Raw genomic sequence first — 24,751 nt, 5'->3', positions numbered from 1 at the left:
TAAAATTAATTAGTTTCGTGAAAATACCTTACAAATTATAGTAATAGTGTTATACATTCTTTTATTAAAATAAATAATACAAAAAATTATGCTAACAGAGGTTTCGAACTTATTTTTACAATTTATGTATTCATTAATCTATATCTATATCTATATCTATATATATATATATATATATATATATATATATATATATATATATATATATATATATATATATATATATATATATTCTATATCTATATCTATCTATACTAATATAAATAAATGAATTGAATTGTGAATTTACATAAATATCCTTACCTTCATTTAAATAATCATTAATACGTGTTTTTTTTTTCATTTTTTATTTCATAAAATTAAAATTAATTAATTAAAATTAAAATTAATCTATCTATCTATATTAATCTAAACTAATATCTATATATGAATGTGAATTGTGATTACATTGACATCAAATTCACACAAAATCATTTTATTTTATTTTTTTAAAATTCACATAAAATCACTTTATTTTTTTGTATTACAATTTTTCATGTTAATGGTGTTATTTAAGTCATTTTTTATTTTTGTTTAATAAGATCATTAATAGTGTATTTAACTCAATCAAACTAACTATTATTTTAATTTACTTTAAATTTAATTTTAATTACTTAAATTTATACATTGCCGTCAATAATAATAGGAAGATAAAAGAGATGAGTCGGATTGAATAAAAATAAATTATTAATAAATATTAAGGTCATACAAAATTTCTTTCTCCCATTTAGAATAAAAATATTTTCCGACTCCTCATGTGTCAATAGAAATATGTGATTGAGAGAAATGTTTTTTTGTAATAGATTTCAAACACTGTTTTTAAGTTATTTAGTCAATTTTTTTTATAAATGCTGCTAAATAAATATTACTACTAGTTATAGTTTTTGGTAAAGCGACAAGCGCTCAGTCTTACAATTGGTATCAGAGCCAAGGTCACGGGTTCGATTCTCATTGATTGCAAAGAGTGCAATTATAGGAGGAACATTGTTGGGTGCAATAATTGTCCCTGCTTGGTTGAGCGGCCGAACCGTGGTACTTGAGCTGTTGCGCGATTTAAAAGATTTGAGTTGTACCATTACTACTAGCTATAACTTTTGGTAAAACGGCAAGTGCTCGGTCCTACATACTATGTCCTAATTTCTGTATGATATAATTCAAGCACATTTTTTTATAGATATTTGAAATTAGGTCCAACTAAGTAACATGAAACATATACATATATATTAAGTCATATTTAAAGCAAAATTTTAAGATCAAGAATGATTCAGATTTAAATTTCAACGAAGCACAATGAAGAAGAAATTGAAGAATTGTATGTGTACGTTAAGTGTTATATAATGATTATGTTGCTACTTCATGGTTGTGCGACATATGAATGTCATATAAAATGTCAACATTTCTCAATAAAATAGTTTTTCAAAAAGAAAAAAATCTTCATTCAGAAAAAGAAATACATGAAAAACAAATTGTACATAATTCTCATTCTATTTATAATGGTATGAGAACAATTCTAAAGCTTTGTTGACACAATATAATAGATGAATTCTGTGCATTTTATTGAGACATCGAGCCAGTTTCACTTTATTTCCTCCAATATTATCTCGATATATTTCGAGGTGATACGAGATTGTTTTTGTCTCTTTTTTAGTCAAAGTGTCTAACCAGCTAATTCATAACATATATGATGTAGCATAGAAAACTTCTCGTCAAATAAATTCACTTAGTCAAATATTGAAATTCAAATAAAATTCTACAATATTTCATCAAACTTTTGACTATCGTAAAATGCTCATGAAATCTAAATGGTTATATTATTAGATGAGATATTGAATAAAACAAATACTTTGACATGTATTTGAATGATATCTCATATGCATATCTTAATTACATTATTCGTATCTATTCTCAAGATTTTTAAAATACAATAAATAATTTTGTATGTCGTTCCACAAGATATAAAATATTATAAAACAAAATATAAACTCGTTAGAATAAAATTTGTTTTGTTTCAATGAATAATATAATATTATGTTCTAAACACAATAAATGAGATTGAAACTATATCATCCTCATGACATGATGCACGCCATCATTATTTAAAAGCTTCCAAAAAATGACGATCAAAGATGACTTTTTTGAATTGTGTCAAATTAAATGAGGACACAATTCTAAGATATAGTCATTTGAAGAGATTTCAAGTAATTTTTCTCACAGTGATTGAGAAATAGTTGCTAAAAATTTATTAACCTTATAGCTACAGACGATCAGATATTTGCTGAACATACCAAAATAGTTATATGCATATTATAACAAACTACTACAACAAAGAGTTGTTGAGTTGTCAAAATCAACCAAGAAACATATTGGAAAGTGTGTCAAGTGGATAAGATAATTTCTCTGATTCATATACCGTCTATGGTCATATTTTTTATTTTTTATGGCTTAGTTTGTTTCATTTTATAAATTTTATTAACCATGTTTTAATTCATTTAAATATTATCAAAATTTCGTACATATATTTTAAGCAATTTAGGTTTTTACGTGCAACGCACGTGCATTTTTCTAGTATTACAAAATTGATGGATAAACGGTAATCGTCTTATCAAGAACCCTCAACAACGTTAAGAATACCATGGTTGCGCAGCTATAAAACAAAATTACACAAAGAAAACTAAAGGTACCAATCTTCTCGTGCTATCATTTGGGTTTAAAGTTCCGCTTTGCCGGACTTTGATTTCTTCTTCCAATTTGTTTCGGTGCCTTTCCACCACTGCCTTATTCTATTTGAAACCCTGTTAGCATGACCTTTTAATTTCTGGCTTACATCCATGGCTCCTCTCGTAATTTGTTCCTTCCAATCATACTTTTTTGCATCTTTTTCTCTCAGGACTTTTCCCTGCGACAAAGTTTTGGCATTTGGTCAGAAAATTGCTCATTTTGCGGCATAAATTAAAGAGTAAGTTCATGTTGCTACCAATTTTGAGGGGAAGTCTGCCCCATCGTCATCATCATCTTCTGCATCTTCATCGCCAAAGTTTTGGTTCATCAAGTCTTCCCTCGAGAACATTTTCATGCCCGGTGCTCCCGGAATGCCCTAAAATAAGGAAATTTTAGTCAGGGACCAGAAATACCATTTGCGGGTCAAAAAGGCATGCTGTTATAAAGAATTTTAAACAATGCATACCTCCATGGATTTCATCAGCCTCTCCATTTCGGCTTCTTTAGTGGACTTAGCTACGAAGGGCTCTCCTGGAATCCTATCCTGAAGGGTATACATCGAAGCATTTGTGGATTTACCTCAAGTTAAGACGAGGACTTCAGTGGAAGCATACTTTTACAGTGACAGTAAAAGTTCTGCGAGATGCTAAAAATGATTATTCTATCAATGTTTAAGCAGTCAGTTCATATTATACAGTGATTTCACTCAAGTTTGGGTTCTAAATTTATGTTCCTAAATGAAGGGAAGTGGCGGCGGCTTATTTGCCAGAAGTTTGGTGGCTTCCTGTCAATAGATTGTGTCCTATATCACTTAAGCCTCCTGCCTTCCTCAACTAATAACATTAGAATAATTTTATTATGTCAACATACCATCGCTGCTAAACAGAACTCCTAATTCCCCAATCAAATACATTTATAATCTTTTAACATGAACGTGATATAGTTTATAAGATGGATTTTGTTTGTCCTTCTACTAATCACTTGCAGTTCAAAGCAAAAAAAGTATCCAGTAATGAAGGCGACAAGCCAGCTAAATGACTGCTGGCAAAACCATCTTGCTAGTATCTGATTTTTACCTTTGGAACTGGTGGTGGCTCAGAACGGCATGCCTTTGTGAGGTCTTTACAGATGTAATTCACCAAAGAGTCAAGCTGAGGCTTGTTCTTATACAAATATTCTGCAACATCTGTATCCGAATAACCCAGAACCTGGAAAATCACATATACAAGTGTTTAACTGCAAGAGTCAATTGATTGAGAAATGTCATTTGAGGTCTCAAATGCTTGGAAATATAACTCCAGAATTCGGTATTTTTTCCAATCAATCAAGCAAGACAAACGCGAGCATTACTCTATCAGTATCAGGAGATCATCCGAGCTGCTTTAGGAATTTTATCAAGGTTTAAGATAGTAGAAAATAAATCGTATACCTCTTATCGAATGCTTTCTTGATAGTTCACAGGTGTAAGAAGTTGACTGGAATCAAAGAAACTAGGAAGGGAGAATTCAGAAAGTTGGGACGAGGGAAGAAGCATCGAGCGGGTCAAATTAGGTGACTAAATATATTTTATTTCGGGGTGAACTTGCAGTTATAAAAAAATCTCATAAAATTTCAAAATTGTTCATTTAAAAATCGTAGCCCGCTGGATCCTCCCTTGAACACGAGGTTCCCCGATTTTTTTTGTTTGAGAATATGCAATTGTAGATGAATCAACCACACAATTGTAGCAATAGAATTTCATATAACGAAAATCAGATACATCATGAAGTTAGAGCAACGGCTGCAATGCTCAAGTAGGACAATTTGGATTACAAAATCTCAGTCCACTAAACAGCCAGATGAGGGAAAAAAACACATTTCTAAATGTTAAATATCTAGCGTGAGTAGAAGCCACCATCATTTTAGAATCCGTACCCTATCATTTAATAAGTCAAGCATTCACCACTTCCTCCAAAAAAGTCGAACTATTACAAACAATAAGCTAAAAACTCATTTGCAGAAGTTTATGTTCACAGGCAGATCAGTTTTTAAGCCTAAAACATCAGATTCTAATGCATAGAGTTCTACTGTAGTCTGTAGCTACTAACTGGGAAAACGACAAATGTGTAGCAATCTCACCTCTTGACAAGCTTGCTCTATTGTTTTGCATTCAGAGTTGCACTGTCCTTCAGAATCTTGCTCAACAAGCTGAGTGCAAGAATATGTAAGCAAGCATCCTCATACAATTTAATACACAAAACCAACACAGTTGTACGCTCATTTACCTCCAACTTATCTTTTTTCTCTACAATATCAATTTTGAGTATCCAGTCAGCTTCTTGCTTCTTCAAATTACAAACATTCTCCGCAATTTCGATGATCTGATACTCTGATATCTACTTCCAATACCATATAGCACTAAAAGTCAAAATCAATTCAAGAAAACAAAAACAAACACACACACAAAAAGCAATAAAAAGCACAGGAACCATAAACTTGATCAAACCATATAAAGCATGAACTGATAGGGATAATTGTGCCAAACGATAGAAACAGTATCTCTAATCATTTACTCAACAGAAAACCAAAACCCAACAAGAACCGAAAAAGAGAACTAGATCAAGCACTAAAAAGGAAAAAACAGATACCAATCACACATTAATCAAATTAACACGGTAACGAATTCGAACAGAAACCCATATAACAAAATCACCTTTTTAGGAGAAATCTCAGCTTGTTTAGCTTGAACTTGGTGGTACAACTGCGATGCCAACTTCTCACAAACTTGGCATTTTATGTATGGGATGTCCTCTTTTCTTGCTACCCCCACCGGTTTCTTGGTGCATTGGGATACAGGAATCCATGGGAGTACCAGGAATACTACGTAACACGATAGAACTAGTAGTGCATGATGGGATTTCGCCATAGTTACACACAAAGCACACAAGATGTTTGGTTTAATTACTATACTGAAAGATCTGCTAGCATAGTTTTGGGAATTTTGAAAAGGTTGTAGGTGCTACGTGTTCACCTGTTTCTGATTGGTTATTCGAAGCCACGTGGGATTAACTTGACTTAAAAGACTACAAAAACTCCAAATCAACCTACCTTCCCACTTAGGACTGGACTTGGTAACCTATTTAGGATTGTAGGAGATACTGGATTTAATTTATCAGAGCTAGGCTCTAATCCAATCCAAATCGAAAAAAGATTGAATAACATCAAAAAATAATTGTTGATATTCTTTTCTGACAATTAATTACGTAAAATTTGCTGCTTCGATCTCTGGTAATGTAATCTGAAAAAAATTTGTTTTTCTTATTGACTACAAGAAATTGTACTAAATGAAGAAATAGAAATGTTGTGTTCTTTTTTTTAAAAAAATATTTACAAGTTACAGGAAGAGTCGAACGTAAACAAAAAACATAAATGGATTGATTTAATAATTTTTAAGGATATCAATTATCAAATTATAATGAACTTATATTTAATCTTTTCGAATGAAAGACAAATATCTCGAAATCATGTTTAGAAAGATCATTAAAACTCACTTGCAAACAGCAGATTCATTTTCTAACAAGGAAACTTGCAACTTGATATTTTCTTTTGGTGTATTGAGCATATGTATGTCATAGTCGCACGGTATTGAAATTTATTGATTCTTCATTCCATTCCATGCAGAGATAAGATAAAAAATAAAAAAAAAAAATATAAAAAAAAAAAGAACCACTTTTGTCTTGAAATGAATGGATAAAAATCCAAAAAAAGAACCACTTTTTATTGAGGGGATAGAAAAAACACGACACATAATTGAAGGTTACAAATCATCGATCAAAATCTTCATCCAAAATCACTATTTTGGTTTATCTTGAGTTTGTGAAAATAAGTTGTAAAAGTGATTGTATTAACATTTGTAAACATCAGGCATGTATACTTCTTCGTAGTTTACAAGTTCAAGTTGAAAAATGGTACAAGTCTTCGAACAACTGTGCAAAATCATGGTTGTTTTAAACTTCTCAAAGCGAAATTTTGAACAATAGTTAGAGTTGATTCATCTTAATTTTTTTGAAGGGTGTGGCATGATGGACCTTGCAGGGTTCGTGGTTGCTGAGGCTATTTTGTTAACGTTGTGCTTGAAAATACGAGAGGAGGGTTGCTGGAGTCCACAGCCACTGACAGCTAATATCTATGGGTTTCCTGTAACGTTTTTTTTAGGTATTTTTTCAATTTATTGGATCGAGTTCTTGGATTTTTTCAACATTTGAGTAGAGTTATATGTGCAGTATTGGGGATGAGCCATTTATAATTCCGATTAACTTGAAAGCTTTGCTAGTAGCTCCTCTGATTTTTGGTGTTATGTACATTGATGTTCTAGTTTGCAAATAATTAAATGGGTAGAGAGAGGAGAGAGATAGGGAATGAATCCAGCGCCAGTGGATCAGTTCCAAAAAATGACGATTCGAACAGTGGCAGCTAGAGGGAAGATTGATATTTCGATTAACAAATATAATCAACTCCGACACAATGATCCCTTCTCTCCAACATCTCTAATTCTGGATGAAAAGAGTTAAACATCCAAGACTTTTCAAGTGTTTCTTCCAACACTTGAATTTTGGTGTGAAACGAAGACTTTCGGGAGCTTTAGTAATTAACAAGTAATAAACGCGAATATGCCCCACCGACTGTTATAATTAAAAACAAAAATTAATAATGTCGTAATCGGATTGACAACTTTTGTTGAGTTGAGTTGTCGGTTGGCATTCATACTCTGTAATCACTTTTAAGCACATGTATTTCTGGAAATGGGCATCAAGGAACATTGTTTTCTTGTGGCAGTTCCGTCATTAAATACTCTAATGGCATGTTTTGATCAAATTCGTTTATATAATTGCTTTTATAAACTCAAGTACTTTGATGTTTCTTTCAATAAATGGACTTTGTGGTGATCCGTTGTCGTTTAGCGTTTTTATAAGTGCGTTCTATGACAATGATTTAAAACTGTTGTCGTAGCTATCATATTGCAACGGTTTATGATATATCGTCGTTAACAGGTTTATAGTAAGTCGGCGCTCATTAACGACCGTTTAAGATATAACGTCGTTAAAATTAGCTATTGTTTTTTACTAAGACGTCGCTAATTAGATCGAAATATTATGATGTTCAAAACTGTATAGTAACCCACTTCATTCGTAGACTCTATGTGATCGAATATTTCTTTTACATATGAGTTCTAGACAATGTATCAAACTTATGAATCTATTTTATTTGTGATTTTGCATGAATCTAGAACGAATACAAAAATAGACTAATTAGCGACAGTTTAGAGAGTTAACGATGGTTTAGACATTATATGTCGCTAATCTTTTAAGTAAAATAAAAAATATTACTTATATATTTTAAGAAATATATCAAAAAACTTATAATTTGACTAAGCTAATAATATTCATGATCTTAACTAACACTTAAAATTTACTAAGAATTGAAGCGAAAAAACTTACCCTAAATCGAAACTAAAATTGTCTAAAAGTGAAACATTTGTCGTAGATGTGAAGCGTTGTGGAGAAAAATGGATCGAAAACGCGAATATTTATAGACAGTTTGCGACGATTTTTGGTAAAACCGTCGCTATTAGCTACGATTTTTGTTTAAACCGTTGCTATTTAAAAAATTACGACGGTTTATTAATTAAACTGACGGTTTTAATAAACCGTCGCTAAATATAGCGACAGTTTAAACAAAATCATTGTTATTTGTTCAAAAAACACGCTAATGTACAACGATATTCTAAAATCTCGTCGTTTGTCCAAAAAAAACACTAATAAAGCCGTCGTCTTTTGTCCCAAAAAAACGCTAAAAGACAACGATTTGCTTAAAAAAATGCTCAATAATTACGGTTCACTAAAATTGTCGTTAAAAAGTAAAAGACAACGGTTTTTTTGTAAAACCATTGTCTTTTAAGTGTTGTTTATTCAGTATTTTCAAAAAAATCATTTTCTTTTAAGTGTTATGTATTCAATATTTTGTTGCATTGATATCGACTTTTATAAAAATTTAAAGAACTTACATAATCTAAGTATCTAATTATGTTAGAACGTGTGAGAAACACTTCATAGACCTACTCGTAGCACGAGGCATTTACACTTCTCGAGGTATAATAATATCCAAGTGGTTCTCTACTGAAAATTCTCTTAAGAAATATTAAATATTCTTTGAATATGCACTTCAGTCATAATTTTTTTCATTAAAGAATATGTGAATTCACACTTCACAGCATAGTTTCAAACAAAGATGACACAGAATCATTGATCTGGAAATGGGCAAACAGAGACCTGATCAGTTTTTCCTGCTTGCGATTTCATTATATAGTACTCTAGTGGCTTGTTTCGCCGTGCCGTTACACAGCATAATCACAGATGAATCTTCGCTTCTTGCATTCAAATCCGAACTCATTTTAGACCCTTCTCATGTTTTGTCTCAAAACTGGTCCGATTCTCTCCCGATATGCAAATGGATTGGAGTTACGTGCAGTTCTCGCCACCAAAGAGTGAGTGCTTTAGATATTTCCAACTTGGGACTTAGCGGAAATCTGCCGCCACAACTGGGAAACCTCTCGTTCCTAGTTTCTCTCAACTTGAGAAATAACAGTTTTCGTGGCCAATTTCCCGAAGAGTTGGCCCAGTTGCGCAGACTGAGATTCTTGGATTTTGGTTTCAACGACTTTAACGGCGACATCCCTTCTTGGTTTAATAACTTGGTTGAACTTCGGTTCTTGAATCTTCGAAACAATAGTTTTACTGGTTCGATCCCGAATTCCATCACGAATATATCCAAAATTGAATCTATAGATATGTCATTTAATCCTTTACAGGGAAGAATTCCAGAAGCAATAGGAAGTTTATTTCACTTGAAAAAATTGCTATTACAATTTAACGGTCTCACCGGGGGATATTTAGGTATATAGACTTCATAGAAAATTCAATTAAAAGTTTGACCTTCCCCAAAATTCATTTTGATAAGTAACCTCCCTTTCAATTTTAAAATCTTAATTAATTGCCTTAATATAAACCCGCTTTTAAATGGTATCAGAGCATGGTTAATTTATTTCAAACACAAAAATTTTTTATTACTAGCAACTAAATGTATGAGAAGGAGAATTCCGAAAATTATGGATCCGAACTTCAGTTCGAGAAAAATAATTTACAAGAACTATTCCAATATTTTGGAATATACACAAGCTCATCTAACTATTGTTAGATATCAGAAACAGGAGAACAAAGGTATGTTCCAATGGTGACCATCAAGTTATGGTACCGATCTGATGGGAACATCAGACATATGACGATATATGTCATGTATCAAGAAATGAAAGGATTTAGGAATCCCCGAAATCATTTCAATCTCTATTCCAGAAACATTAGTTTCCGAATAGAGCTATTCAGAGGTTCTATAAAGCATCTGAAACAACTCATTGAATCAGGAAATTTATCTCCTGATGAAAGACAGCAGTGTTTGCAAAACCTTGCATACACCAAAGGTAGACTCTTACAGGCTGAAAAAACCAGATCTTCAATGATCTGTTAAATATGCCCGGGACTACCATCCAGTTCGAAATTGAAATTATTTCCCTGGAAATAATTCAATTAGAACAAGAATTACAGCGAAGTACCTGCTTTACTGAACTCAGAACGAAAGGTATGCGTTTACAAGGTTTAAAGAACCGTAAAAACATACTTCAAAATCTACTCAGAAGAAATTCTTCAGAGAACAATGGATCTTTATAGACAGAAGATCTACGAAGGGAAGCAACAGCACCCTCAGGTAAAAATTTATGATTCAGAATAATAAATTTCTGGAGATAGTACCAGACTCCTCTAAGCTCTCTCTGGATCTTAGAGAAATACAGAAAACGGTACAAAATTATGGCAATATGCTATATTATGTACCTCAAAGGATTGAAAAGGTCCTAGAGAAACAAGAAGAAATTCTTGAGATCTTAAAGGATATTCAAACAAGAATACAGAAACTAGAACAACAACCAAGTTCTAGTAGAAGAACTTCAGGAGACTGGTTACCACCATCCTTTGGTACCGAACCTTTGTTACATCAACAAGGGAAGGCCAGAGTGGTGCCAAAACCCTTAACTGAAGAAGAAAAGATGATCAATTTAATCAAGTCTGTCTCAGAAAAGAAATTCATCTGATGACAACTTTAGAAAGGATTGGTTTGGAGGATCTACAAGAACTTGCGGAATCCTTCGCAAATCTCAAAGTAGTAGATCTAAAGATGAATACAGCAGTAGGTGAAACACCACCTGCAATAACCTGGTCATCTTCTCAGGAACCACTAAGGGAAAGTATGGGATCTCATAATGTAAATATGAGAGAATCTCAGACTGATTTCCATACTGGAGGAGGATCACACCCAGCGGGAACAAGGGCAAGGAGAACTCAAATTCCTTTGTACCAAACACCCTATGGGAAAACTGTTTTAGATCCTATACATCCTTACGGGGTTATGCTTAACCTTGATGTATTAGACTTCAAAAACAGAGAAGATCTCATAGACGATTGGACATCTGCTATGAGAATTGCAGCAGGAACACTTGATCTCAACAAAGAAGGATTCATTAAACTTTTGGAAATGAGTCTTATGGGATCAGTAAAAATTGCTTGGGACATGACTTCGGCAGACATGAAAGAGTCAGTCCTAGTTGGGGAATCTCTTAGTGAGATCGCTGGAAAGATGGCTACCCTATTCAAAGCACACTTTATAGGGGTAGACTATTTCAATAGTCAAGATACAGAGAAGAAGAAAAAATATACTCAAGCTCTGTATAGTCTTGAATTACATGATATATGATGAATACATTATGTTATTCACCAAATATAGATGGAATTCAGGAGTCGAAGAAGATATAGCTATGCAGCTTTTCTTCGCAAAAATGCCAAGTCCTTGGAGAGAAATGCTCATAAGGGAATACGTACCTGGTAATCCAGATACATTGGCAAGAAGAGCCTCTTTCCTTAAAAGAAAATTGGCAGAATGGTGTCATATGGCAGCGTTACAAAAGAATTACAAACGCCTAAGGGGTATCAACAAAAGAACTCCTTTGTGTTGTAAGGAAAATGATCTTCCAACTATTATTGGAAGTAAACCACAGAAGCATAAAAGGAAAAGTTTTAGGACTCATCCCTATGCACGAAGTGGAAGAAGTTCTTGGAAGCCAAGATCTGTTTGGTCCAGACAGAAAGCCAGATCTTATAAATCTGGACAAAGAAGCGGACCATCGAGAAGTAGGATATCATCCCAGGCATCGAATTCATCTCAAAGCACAGGAAGAACATCTACAAAGAAAACTTTCAGAAGAGCTCATACGCGAGCCAATGAAAGTTTCAAGGATTGTAATTGCTGGACATGTGGAGCAAGAGGTCATATCTCAACCAACTGTCCAGAAAATGAGAAAAGAGGTATTAAACGCTTCGATCCTACTCCGGATATAGAAGATGCAGTTTATTACCAAGATCTCATTCAAGTATACCGATTTGAGGACCTTGCCTCAGATGAGAGTATATATGAAGAAGAAGAAGTCTCAAGTCAGGAAGAATCTGATGGAACAGAATCGGAATCTGACTGAAGACGAGGTGTTCCGACACGAAACACATGAAGATTTGTCTGGGTTTTTTAGCCAGACAACAATATCTCATAACATGGTTCAAAGAATCATGAGAGAAAATCCAAGTCTACAGAGATACCAAGGTTTCTCTGCAGGACAGGTAGAAAAGTTCTTAGGAAGTCTTGGCCTAAGAAACAGAAAGCATCATCTAATCTATAAAGTTTCTAGAAGGGAAATGGCAATCCCAATGGAACTTACAGGAAATAAGATGGAGATGCAGTTAATTCCTTCCGAAGAAATTAAGGAGGAATTACAAAGACTCAAGATAGAAGTAGCGAGAACTATGTCCTGGATTCATATCGGAGCAATCCAAATTATGATAAAAGCTACTTTCAAAGAAGGGATAGATTCACCTATCGATATTGCCATTTGCGATAAAAGAATGGGGAATCTACAAGACTCAGTACTGGGAACAATCTCAGGAAACCTCTGTGCAGGAAAAATTGTAGGGGTAATCTATCCAAGGATAGCCTACAACCTGGCAGATCGAGATTTCAGCCGAGCCTTGACATTGCATCAGAACTTCAAAGAAAAAAGGCTGATGAAAGAAGGTAATAGGCCATATTCTATTACCTATCAAATTTCATATGCTCTATCTAATACACATCATTCTGAACTGTTTATTAGAAATGAGTTTATTGAAATCCCTGAGATATTTGGAAAAGTTGCTCAGGCAATCTATCCAGAAAGAGTCGAGTTTCCTTTAATACAGGAAACAGATATCCAGATTCAAGACAAACCGATTCTACAAAGGAATCAAAGTCTTAGATTGGAATCAAGAAGACTATCTTTTCAAGGAGATAGAATTACAAGTTATAGATGGGATAAAAGGCCTGTCATAGACACCCAACAGGAGCTGAAAAAGTTTTCTACATTAGGAAAACTTAGATGCCCGGAAGGATGGAAGGAGGTTGAAATAGTATTTGATATTACAAAGCAAAGGAATCAATTTCCTTGTAATTCAATATACTATTTGGAACAACCAATGATAGGAACTTACCAAGGACTGATTAATATCGGAGATTTGGAGGTTCATATTCAAGGAATTTCAGGAAAAGAATCAGATCGACTGATTCTTGGACTAGAGTTTCTCGAGGAACATAAACCCTGGAAACGTCTAGAGCATGGAATGGAGTTTATGGCAGAAGATAAAATGTGGAAAATCCAATGACCACAAGTCCATTCTCCATATACATTCCAGTTGGAATGTTGTATGAACAATATAAGGCAGAATACTTTGCTGCATATATTGATTCAGGTGCTGGAATATGTACAGCAAAACGAGGAGTTTTTCCAAATAATTTGGAAGAAGAGTTACCCAAGATTGCTGGAAGAGATTTTTCCAGAAGAATCTTAATCTTATGTAAAGGGATTAAGATGACTGAAATCATGATTGGCGGTGCTGGACAAACACCTTGGTACAAGGTAAAAACACCACCAATTTATTTTCATGATACAGGAGCTGACATATTGTTAGGAAATAATTTCCTACAGATGTTCAAGTCCTATACACAAGAAAATGAGACTAGAAGATTAGTGTTCACAACACCATGTGCTCACAAAATCATGGTCCAGAGACTTAGGGAGGTATTTTACAGAAAATTGCCAATCCAGTTTATTTCAAAGAAAGATGGATAATCTTTTCAAAGATTATTTCAAGTTTATGTTTGTTTACATCGACGATGTTTTAATAGCATCCAAAGATATGAATGAACATGTTAAACATTTGGAAATTTTCTCTAATGTTTGCAAGAAAGAAGGACTGGTTTTATCTGAAAAGAAAGCAGTCATTGCTACAAGAAAGATTGAATTCCTCGGAATTGAAATCGATGAGTCAGGAATAATTCTGCAAGAACACATAGTAGAAAAGGTGCAGAATTTTCCAGACAATCTCAAAGACAAGAAGCAACTTCAAAGTTTCTTAGGGGTTGTTAATTTTGCTGGGATGTTTATCAAAAACCTAGCAAAACACAGGAAAGTGTTCAGTCCATTATTGAAAAAAGATGCTAGATTTATATGGACAGACGAACACACAAAAGGACTTACCCATTTAAAGAAGGTTTGCAAAAATCTCCCAAAGATGGCTATTCCTCAAGACGAGGATGATCTGGTATTATATACCGATGCCAGTGATCATTGGTGGGCTGCAGTATTAACCAAGCTCACACCAGATGGAGAACAACCATGCAGATATTGTAGTGGGTTATTCTCAGAGGCAGAAGCCATAAGATGGCATATCAACGAAAAAGAATTCTATGCAGTAAAAAGGGCTTTTGAAAAATGGCCGTTATTTTTACTTGCAAAGAAATTCACTTTGAAAGTTGATAATACTCAAGTTAAAGCCTTTTTAAGAAATAGAATTGAGTCTAAACCAGAGAAGGCTAGATTATTACGATGGCAAGCTTTATGTCAGAATTATATTTTTGATATTATGATAATAAAATCTCATGAAAATATTCTTGCAGATTTTTTAACAAGAGATGGACAGCATTGACATTGATGCTATTATCAAGATGCAGAGGCATTTGAGGGAACACCTTGAAATGCTTCAAACCGAGTTTAACAAGTTAGCTGTTAACGCAGAAGTTGCGGGAAGGCTACAACAAGCTGATAAGAGAATTGTCTCTAATCGAATTACAGGATGTTTACAGGCATATACTCAGTTATGGTCTGTAACGCAAAGGCCTATCCTCCAGGGCATTGAGAGACCACTGGTTTCTCAAATGGAGAGTTTTCGAGTACAAGACTCTATACCTGTAGCGGGGGATTCAAATACCCCTTGCACAAGTGTTAAGTCGGGATCATCACGAGATGAGTCGGCTGAAACAAAAATTGAGACTCCTGATCCTTATCTTGAGTCCTCAAGTCAACCCTTCACCTCGGGGATTGAAGAGGGAGAGATCAACCTTAGGCCTCGTATTGACAAAGGCAAAGCTAAGGTTGGTACTAATGAAGGTGTAATTTCTCCATTTCAGGTTTATCAGCAGAATTGGGAGAAATTAAAAACACGTATTGGCATTAACCCAGCTACAAACAGGGTTGATGTTTCAGGAAAATATCCAAGGGTATGGATGAAACCTAATTCATATCCCAAGGAGGTTAAAGCTTGGTATGAATTTGGGGCTCTTGCCTCAGTTTATACTACATCACCCAGCTTTCCGGAAATCTCAGGTTTACCAAAGTGGATCCAGGAAGCTGTTCACGAGACTTGGGCAAACAATGATTATTTGTCCAGAGGAGATATTCTGGAGTTGTATTTTTTCAGTGCAGCACCAGAACCAGCAGGGAAAGGCACACATGAAGCCTTTCATTTCATCAAGCTAAGGAGGCCAGATTTAAACGTCCAGAAATTCATCAAGGACCCTCCAACAGAAGAAACACCCCTGGTGTCTTCAATTAACGAAGATGATATTTCTACCAGAAGAGCTTGGGGTATTTGGGTCTGTCTCACTGAGATGGACAAAGTTAAGTTTCCGTTCAAATTCTACAATCATTCAGTGAACGGATCATTCCTGTTAAATACCATGACAGGAAAGACAACAAGTTTTGCAGAAGATCTATTTGAGAAGAAAAGAAATCTTTTGTGGAACAGCAAGCTACCGGCAAGCAAAGAGACTCGCCGAAAGTTCTGCAATATGGCACACATAGGAAGATGGTCGGAGAACATCTGTCCTGAATGCCAAATTCAGAAAGAGCCAGAGTTCGGTAAAGGTTTCAAACCGAGATCTGATCGGAAACATTTTACCGAAGCAAGAACAAGTGGGGGAAAACCATATGCACATTTTCCTCGGGGAAACAAAAAGCCTAAGATTCCTCGACAAAATTGATAGAGGACATGTGACTCACCCACTAACCAGAAGCAGGACCACTACCATGTGAGTGGCAGAAACAAGACAACCACTAATTAGTGGAAAAGGACAAATGAACCACCAATAACAAATGGTGGATGACTCAGAAAGCATTGGATACCAATCTAAAAGGAATCCAATAAATAAAAAGTAAATTAACTGGTCCTGAAAATTCATCTATAAATAAGGACAAGATGAAAACCAGTTAAACACACCAGAATCAAAACTTAAAAATGTATCGAGTATATTTAAAAGTTTTGAAAAGGAGAATAACATACAAGAGGAAAGAGGCAGAAGCTCTTAAATGGTTAGTAAATCATTTCAAAGAGTATAAAAAAGATGAAATTACTGCCGATATCCTGGAAACTCATCGTCATTGGTATCTAAAAAAGATAAAGGAGGATGAGAAGTTGATGTCCAGATTAATAATCTAGACAGGGACCCTTCAACCACTACATGGTCCCCTAGCAAGCTGTAAAGGCTAATGAAGATTTGAAATCCGAGTTTCAAATCCGAAGAAGCCTTCTATAAATAAAGACGGAAGAAGGAAGTGAAGATCATCAGAAATTTTCTCCATTTCTTTCATACAAGGTTGTAATATTTTCTTTTCAAGTTTTATGTGTGTTAAGAGTTCAGCTACGATAAGTAGCTAAACAAGTTTCTCCTCCTCTACAGGAGGTTACTATGTAATAAATAAATATTTGTGTTTGAATAAAAGAGATCTTGGCTCTTAGCCCCTCTCATGTATTATTTTTCAAAAATTTGATCTTTTGCTGTACGCTCTAAGGTAGGAAACGAATTAGAGCTGTGCTAAGTATTGCTGAAGGAATCTACGTCAGTAACCATCGGTTGCGATCGGGTGGTTGAACTGTGAGGAGCAGTTCGTAAAATACGGTGGATACAACCCGGTGGTACTCTAGTCAAAGAGGTAAAAGATTTAATTCATTTTACGGAAGCATGATGGGCCATTAAAGGAATTAATTAAGTTTAAAGGGGAGATTACTGTTCTTTAAAGGGTAAGGGACATATATTTAAAAGAAGTTTGACTGGAGGCTATAAATTTAAATGCCCCTCTCACCGGTGTTATACCACTGTCGGTTTTCAACATATCCACCATGGAAACACTTGCTTTCGCAGGGAATAGTTTCTCTGGTAGTCTCCCAGAAGGGATGTGCCGCGGCCTGTCGAATCTGAAATGGCTTTCACTGGCTTCAAATGAGTTGGAAGGCCCAATACCGCCAAACATTTCTGAATGTTCACAGCTTAGCCTTCTTGCCTTGTCGCATAATACGTTTACTGGCACCATACCACGAGAAATTGGAAACTTAGGAGCCCTTGAAACATTGTATCTTGTTTCAAATCATTTAACAGGTATATGTTTTATTCCCTACAAAACTTCACGCAAAAAAGTTTGTCCAAATTCCCTTCTCTGTTGAATTGGATTTCGTTTGAATGGATAAACATGAGAACTTTCTGAATAAAGCCTAAGGTGTCAAAACACTACATGTTGGTATGAGTTTGTCGTCTCTTGGGACGCGTCAAAGTTTACCAAAATATGGTTCCTAAGATTGTCAAAAACAAGGTCCCATAAGATTCATGATTCTCATATAGCTGGAGTCTCTGGAACCACAAGAATCCAACTCAAAATCTTTCAAAGACGACTTTGAAGAGAGTTTCGCTAAATTCGTAATCAAGCTGTGTTCAGAAATCATAACCTGAGTTCCAGCCGAAACAGTACTCATTAACATAGGCTTATGTCCTTAAAAAGTTTATCTTCTTTGACAGGTGAAATCCCAGAAGATTTAGGTAACCTCGACAAGTTGAAGGAGCTAGGAATGGGAAATAACTTTCTTGTGGGCTCTATACCTTCAACTATCTTCAACATTTCCTCATTGCAATACATAGACATTTCAGATTGTAATCTAACAGGTCCCTCCCCTTCTCATCTATCTTCAGTGTCTCCTCATTGCAATACATTGATATTACGAACTCTAATCTAACAGGCCCCTTTCAGTCTGGTATGTGCTTCCCTTCTTCTCAACTCGAAAGCGTTTTCTTCCATGTGAATGAAATAGTTGGACATCTCCCAGAAAGCATCGGCGAATGCTCAAAAATTCAGATGTTGTCATTGTCTTTTAACAACATAACTGGAAACATACCAAAAGGGATCGGAAACTTAACAATGATGCAAATTCTGTATCTTGGATATAACAAATTGACAGGTATAATATTTTTTTGATGAGATTCTTGCTTGTGTATCCAAGAATTTATGCTTAAATGCTTTTTTTTTCAGGCATAATTCCAGAACAAATAGGCAAGCTTTACAATTTGGAGGTCTTTTCATTGGAAAACAATAACTTAACAGGTTATATCCCGGAAAAAATCTTCAACATCTCAACATTAAGCTTGATCAGTGTTTCGTTCAATCAATTTTCGGGTTACCTTCCGTCGCTTTTGAGTTATGGGCTACCAAATCTTCAAAAACTCTACCTCAACGACAATTTGTTCTTTGGAAAAATCCCTGAGTCTATCTCGAATTTTTCTAGTCTCAACTTCATCACCTTTGCTTACAACAATCTCAACGGACAAATTCCCAACTCCTTTGGGAAGTTGAATCTTTTGGAAAGTTTACATTTAGATGATAACAATTTTGTTAGTGAAACATCAAAGCTAAGCTTCATTACTCCATTGCAAAATTGCAGCTATCTAAGAAAATTAAGTTTCGGATTAAATCCTTTCAATGGAATTCTTCCAGTTTCCGTTGGGAATCTGTCCACTTCCATTCAATCTTTTGGAGCTGACAAGTGTGGTTTCCGAGGCAGCATTCCCGAGGAATTTGGGAATCTTGAAATTTTGGTTTTTTTAACTCTTGACTTGAATGAACTCATGGGAGCTATTCCAAATACTGTGGGAAACTTGAAAAAGCTTCAAGGGTTAGCTCTTTCCGGCAACAAAATAAGTGGATCTATTCCAAATAGTCTCTGTTCTTTACAAAATTTGAATAGGCTGCTGCTTCAGCAAAATCAAATAAGTGGTTCTATCCCTGAATGCGTAGAAAATCTTACTTCGATAAGGGAAATATACTTGGGCAACAACAGATTAAATTCTGTCATGCCTCCAAGCTTATGGAAACTCAATGATCTTGTCATGTTGGGTCTGTCTTCAAATCTTCTAACGGGTTTTCTGCCTTCAGATATCAGAAATCTGAAGGTTCTAACTGCTCTTGATTTGTCAGAAAATCAACTCACAGGCGTCATTCCTAGCTCAATTGGAGACTTAGAAAGTGTTGTCGATATTTCTTTGGCACGAAACGGATTTCAAGGATCCATTCCCGAGTCAATAGGTAAGTTACTGGGTTTGGAGATGCTAGATCTTTCACACAACAATCTTTCTGGAAGCATCCCGTTGTCGCTAGAAGGGCTTCGGTTTCTCAAATACTTGAATGTTTCTTTCAACGAGTTAAGCGATCCTGTCCCTACTGGTGGCCACTTTAAATCCCTTTCGAGTCAGTTCTTCATGTCTAACGGAGGACTTTGTGGCGATCCTAAATATGGAGTTCCACCCTGTCATGAAAATACAGTGGCTGAGTCCAAGAGGAAAAAATTGATTCTTCGTGCAGCGTACATTTTCTTGGGAATTTCAGTGCTAGTTTCTGCCATAATCTTGTCATTTATACTTGCAAGGAACCGCAAGAAAAACGAGGTAGAAACTTTGACGGAAAGTTCATTTAATACTGCACCATCACGAATCCCGTATCACGAACTTGTAAAGGCGACTGAAGGGTACAACGAGAGCCATTTACTTGGCACAGGAAGTTACGGTTCTGTCTACAAAGGGAGGCTTCAAAATGGAGAGGATGTTGCGGTAAAAGTGTTCAACTCGCAGTCAGAAGGCGAATTCAAGAGTTTTGACACTGAATGTGAAGTCCTACGGAATCTTCGTCATAGAAATCTTTGCAAAGTCATTGGTAGTTGCTCAATGGAAGACTTCAAGGCATTGGTTCTTGAATATATGCCAAATGGAAGCCTCGATAGGTGGCTATATTCGGAAAACAACTTCTTGAATATCTCGCAGAGACTAAACATAATGATAGATGTAGCATGTGCATTAGAATATCTACACCATGATTACTCAATACCTATAGTTCATTGTGATTTAAAGCCAAGCAATGTGCTCTTAGATGGCGCTATGGTTGCCCATTTGAGTGATTTTGGAATCGCTACGCTATTAATCGATGGAGTTAGCACTACGCTCACAAGGACCCTCGCCACATTAGGCTACATAGCCCCAGGTAAACATGCCAAGTTTCATTCCAATATTCTCCATCAATCCCATTTTATACTTTCACTTACTATATCTTTGATGAACTTCTTTGTTTTTTCTTATTTTGTAGAATATGGTTCCGGAGGATTGGTGTCTGTGAGATGCGATGTTTACAGCTATGGCATAATGTTGATGGAAGTTTTCACAAGAATGAAACCGAACGATGTAAAATTCACAGGAGATTTAAGCCTAAGGAAGTTGGTGAATGAATCTATGCCAAATGCGATTATGCAAGTTATAGATTCAGAACTGTTGAGAGCAGATGAAAAATATTTCAGTGAAAAATTGGAATGTTTAGTTTCAATAATGGAGATAGGTTTAAAATGTTCCACGGAGAATCCTAACGAGAGGACAATAAGCATGAAATATGTTGTAGCATTAAAGAAGATCATGTCCCATCTCCTTCAATCTTTTCCCAAGTAGGCAATGTTTGAATTTTATATATGTTCTGTGAAATAAAAATGGTCATTTACTTTTTTTTAGTTATGTTTTGCTTTTATGGATGCATGATAAGTTGATTATAATATTTATTATTATTTTTAATTTTTAATAAGAAATAATCTCAAAGTAAGTAACGTGGATCAGCATGCGCTAAGATCAAACTCAGATGTGAATAAACTTATACGATGATTTTACGAATTTTATGAGCAAACAAGAAATGAAAGTTTATTATATGTTAATGTGAAATATAAGTTTTTTCGTCAAGAAAAAAACTTTATTCAAAAAAATGTTCTACCTCATGCGATAGCATGCAAGCACATATAATTAGATACTAGCGGATCGCGGTACACGAGTTTAGTTAGTAGAAAAATGAAGAATGATGTATTTTTTTAAAAAAAATGAGAGTTATCATTTTTTGAAATTGAAATAGGATAAGAGAAAATAAGATGCAAAGATAAATATAGAATGTTAAAAGCTTAAATAACATACCAAAAATTAGTTACTATAAGGGCATCCGCATCCGTTCGAATTAATCCAGGTTAATAACTCTCTATCTCATCAAAAATTATGGGGTCCACGAGCCACATATTCATTACATTAACACTTTCTCATTATTAACACACACTCACATTCATTTAATATCAACTTTTATTATTTATGGGTCCCACTGTCCACTTACTCATTTTTTTTTATTTTACAACAAATATTACTAAAAATAAATAGTATTATTATTTTAAAATTAACTTAATTCCAATATTCATTAAAATATTATTAAGAAATGAAAAAATATGTTGGACTCTTTTATTTAAAATAATATACAACACAATTTTTTTTAAAAAAATACAAAATACATTGAAAACGAATTACGATAATTGAAAAGAGAATTACATCAATGGCGACGGTGGTGATAATTAGCGACCGTTTGAAAAGAGCCGTTGGTGATAGTTAGCGACGGTTAGCGACGATTTTTTACAAAACGGTCGCTTTTCAGTTTGCGACGGCTTACGAAAAACCGTCGCAAATTTCGAAATAATGCCGTTCATTCTGATGAATTTCTTAGCTGCCATGTCAGCCAAGATTATTAATACATGCACCCACATTGGTGCATGAACATTAATGGGTGTTATTAACACCCATTAACCCATCAATGTGGGTGCCCTAAGAATGTGTTTGGATGAATTGATTAAACAAGGATATATTAATAGTAAAAAACTTATTCAATGTTTGGATAAAATTTTAAGATGTTTTAATAAATCATTTTGACCCGATTTAAGATCCAATTTTATGGATAAATATTTGATTATTAATCTAACAAATCAAGTGAGATACACTATCAAAACTTAATAAATTACATTTTTCTCCTCTTATTTCTTAAGAGTGGGTTTCATGTGAGACCGTCTCACGGATTTCAATGTGTGAGACGGGTCAACCCTACCCATATTCATAATAAAAAGTGATACTCTTAGCATAGAAAATAATAATTTTTCATCTATAATCTAAATAAGAGATTCGTCTCACGAATACGACCCCTGAAACCGTCTCACACAAGTTGTGTTAAAATTATTTATTGAATAAAAAATTTATTTTAAAGTATTGTACATTAGATGTCGATCTTGATATTTAATATATATCATTATTATTTATTTGATTTAAACTTTTAAAAATATAAAGATATATTTTTATTTTGAAAATATAATTTATTTTCATATATTTTAATAAAATCATAAAAACTAAATTTTAATATTGGTTATGTTTATTAATAATATTTTTATTTTATTATATTTATTTTATGATATTTACACTTATTAATTCAAAAATTATTAATATCTTAATTACAATTAACATTATTATTATTAATATCTAACATTATGTATTGCTTCCAGATTATAAGTAAACTTAGCAAGAATATAATAGTAAATTTATTAGTATTTAAAAGTTAATCACATATTCAAAATGTTGGACCAAACAATTTTAATAATATCACATAATGTTTGATTAATAATATATCAATCTTGTTATGTATAGTATAATCAATCATTTATTTATCTTATCACTTGTACCAAACACACCCTAACAATTTAACTATAATTAAAACTAAAAAGTAGTTTGATATACGGACTATTAATAAATCGATATACAGCTATTGTTAATGAATTAATTGGCACATGATCAACTATAAAATCAATTTTGCTCTTAATCTAAATTGCTTTTAAGTCTAATTATTATTATTAAAATTTAATATATACACGTTTTTTTATTTTCAAAATTATTTTATTGATTTTTTTAAAAAAAATATATTTATTTAAAAATTATATTATGAAAATTATATACTGAAATATAATATATTTTAAACATATTTATAAATATATAATAAAATAATATTATTTTCATTTATCAGTAATATAGTATTACGGTTATATATTATTAAAATTACAACTCAATAAATAGATCATTTATAATGCTAAAATATAATAAAATAAATATATGATGCTGGAGTCTGGAGGCACTGTTCTCGGATGATTGAAGCAACTCTAATAATTATTTTAGCTTTTCGAATTTGAAATTGAACTTTTAAGAATTCAAAAAAATGTTCAATATGAAAATTGTAAATCATAAAAAAAATCTCCTCGAAAAAAAAGATAATGGTCACACATGGCGATCGGAGCTCTAACACTGCGGCATGTGAATCTCATTCATTTTCTTGATTTATGTGATTCTGACGGCCGAAAATTTGTACATATGGTTTAAGCATTGCTCGTAAGTTTCATTATTTTTCGACTTGTACTTTAATCTAAATATAAAAAAATTATGTTATTGCATTTTGTTATATTGAAATCGCTTAGTTTTGGTGCTAACTAACAATATCGAGATGTTTCATAATCTAGTTGCTATTTCAATATTTTTACAGGTTTCAAGCTGGATGCTCTAGATTGCTTATTCAAGACCTTAGCTAGACTTCATATCTCTCCAACTGGTTATCTCAAAGTCAGGCTAGATAACTTTTAATTAGTTCAGCCTGTTTTTAGACGCAAGCTGGATTGTTTAAGAGTACTCAACCTGCAAACTTAATCTCTAGTTGGTATGATTGTGCATCAAGTTATTCTTTATGCATACCGGTCTGACAAGTCAAAAAATCATTTGATCAATCAATGCACTAATAATCGATATTTCCAGTTGATCAAGAACGTCTCCCTCCTATTAGACAAAAATATGCACACAATTTATCTCTCGTTAATTTTTCAAAGACCGTTAGTTGTCATATTTGGGTACATGCCAATGAACATTAATATTGGTGTACTAGTGAACATAAAGAAGATTAAGACTTATTACGTTTGTATCGACCAAAAAAATTGATCGTTTAAGCAAATTTGAACATTAGAAATGTTCAAACATATAAAGGCAAGGATTCAAAATTGAAGACGATATGGAGCATTCTATCATATTTCTTTAACAAGATCTTGAACATAGTTAATTCTTTTTATCATCAAGTTGCTAAACTTAGCACACACTTATTATCTATATTTGATCATCAAAGATCATCTTTTGATGTTCTATCAACTCAAGCTGTTCAAGTTATCCACTAGAGAATTATGTTTTGTCGTCTGAGCTTAGGATTCAAAAGATAGTTTGTTTATTGAGAAGTCGACTATGTGTTTCAGTGTAGACATTGGACAAGTCCTAGCTGAAGTGAATTGTTACAAAAGTTGTAAAGTCAAAGACTTTTAGTGAA

The 24,751-nt window shown here is 33.8% G+C and overlaps 2 protein-coding genes across 3 annotated transcripts; one reads left to right on the top strand and one right to left on the bottom strand.

Moving 5' to 3' along the window:
* Window positions 1-2,619: 2,619 nt before the first annotated feature.
* Window positions 2,620-5,876, bottom strand: LOC140825886 (uncharacterized). Of its 2 annotated transcripts, XM_073187905.1 has the most exons (7): window positions 5,450-5,866; window positions 5,022-5,132; window positions 4,876-4,944; window positions 3,834-3,965; window positions 3,224-3,301; window positions 3,014-3,133; window positions 2,620-2,935 (listed from the first exon to the last, which is right to left on the bottom strand). In XM_073187905.1, the coding sequence occupies exons 1-7, from the start codon at window positions 5,660-5,662 to the stop codon at window positions 2,747-2,749; spliced, it is 912 nt and encodes a 303-aa protein (XP_073044006.1). In that variant the 5' UTR covers window positions 5,663-5,866; the 3' UTR covers window positions 2,620-2,746. The 2 variants fall into 2 exon arrangements, with proteins under 2 accessions (XP_073044006.1, XP_073044007.1); XM_073187906.1 differs by lacking the exons at window positions 4,876-4,944; window positions 5,022-5,132 and having other exon boundaries at window positions 5,450-5,876.
* Window positions 5,877-17,335: 11,459 nt separating this feature from the next.
* LOC140825884 (uncharacterized) lies at window positions 17,336-21,042 on the top strand. The gene is made up of 5 exons (XM_073187904.1): window positions 17,336-17,628; window positions 18,043-18,186; window positions 18,261-18,479; window positions 18,551-20,548; window positions 20,651-21,042. Exons 1-5 carry the CDS (start codon window positions 17,373-17,375, stop codon window positions 21,001-21,003), a joined length of 2,970 nt encoding a protein of 989 aa, XP_073044005.1. The 5' UTR covers window positions 17,336-17,372; the 3' UTR covers window positions 21,004-21,042.
* The last annotated feature ends 3,709 nt before the right edge of the window (window positions 21,043-24,751 follow it).

Source organism: Primulina eburnea, chromosome 3 (assembly GCF_022965805.1).
Source record: "Primulina eburnea isolate SZY01 chromosome 3, ASM2296580v1, whole genome shotgun sequence".
NCBI lineage: Eukaryota > Viridiplantae > Streptophyta > Magnoliopsida > Lamiales > Gesneriaceae > Primulina > Primulina eburnea.
The sequence above is the reverse complement of the archived record's forward strand: the minus strand, read 5'-3'. Positions and strand labels throughout refer to the sequence as shown.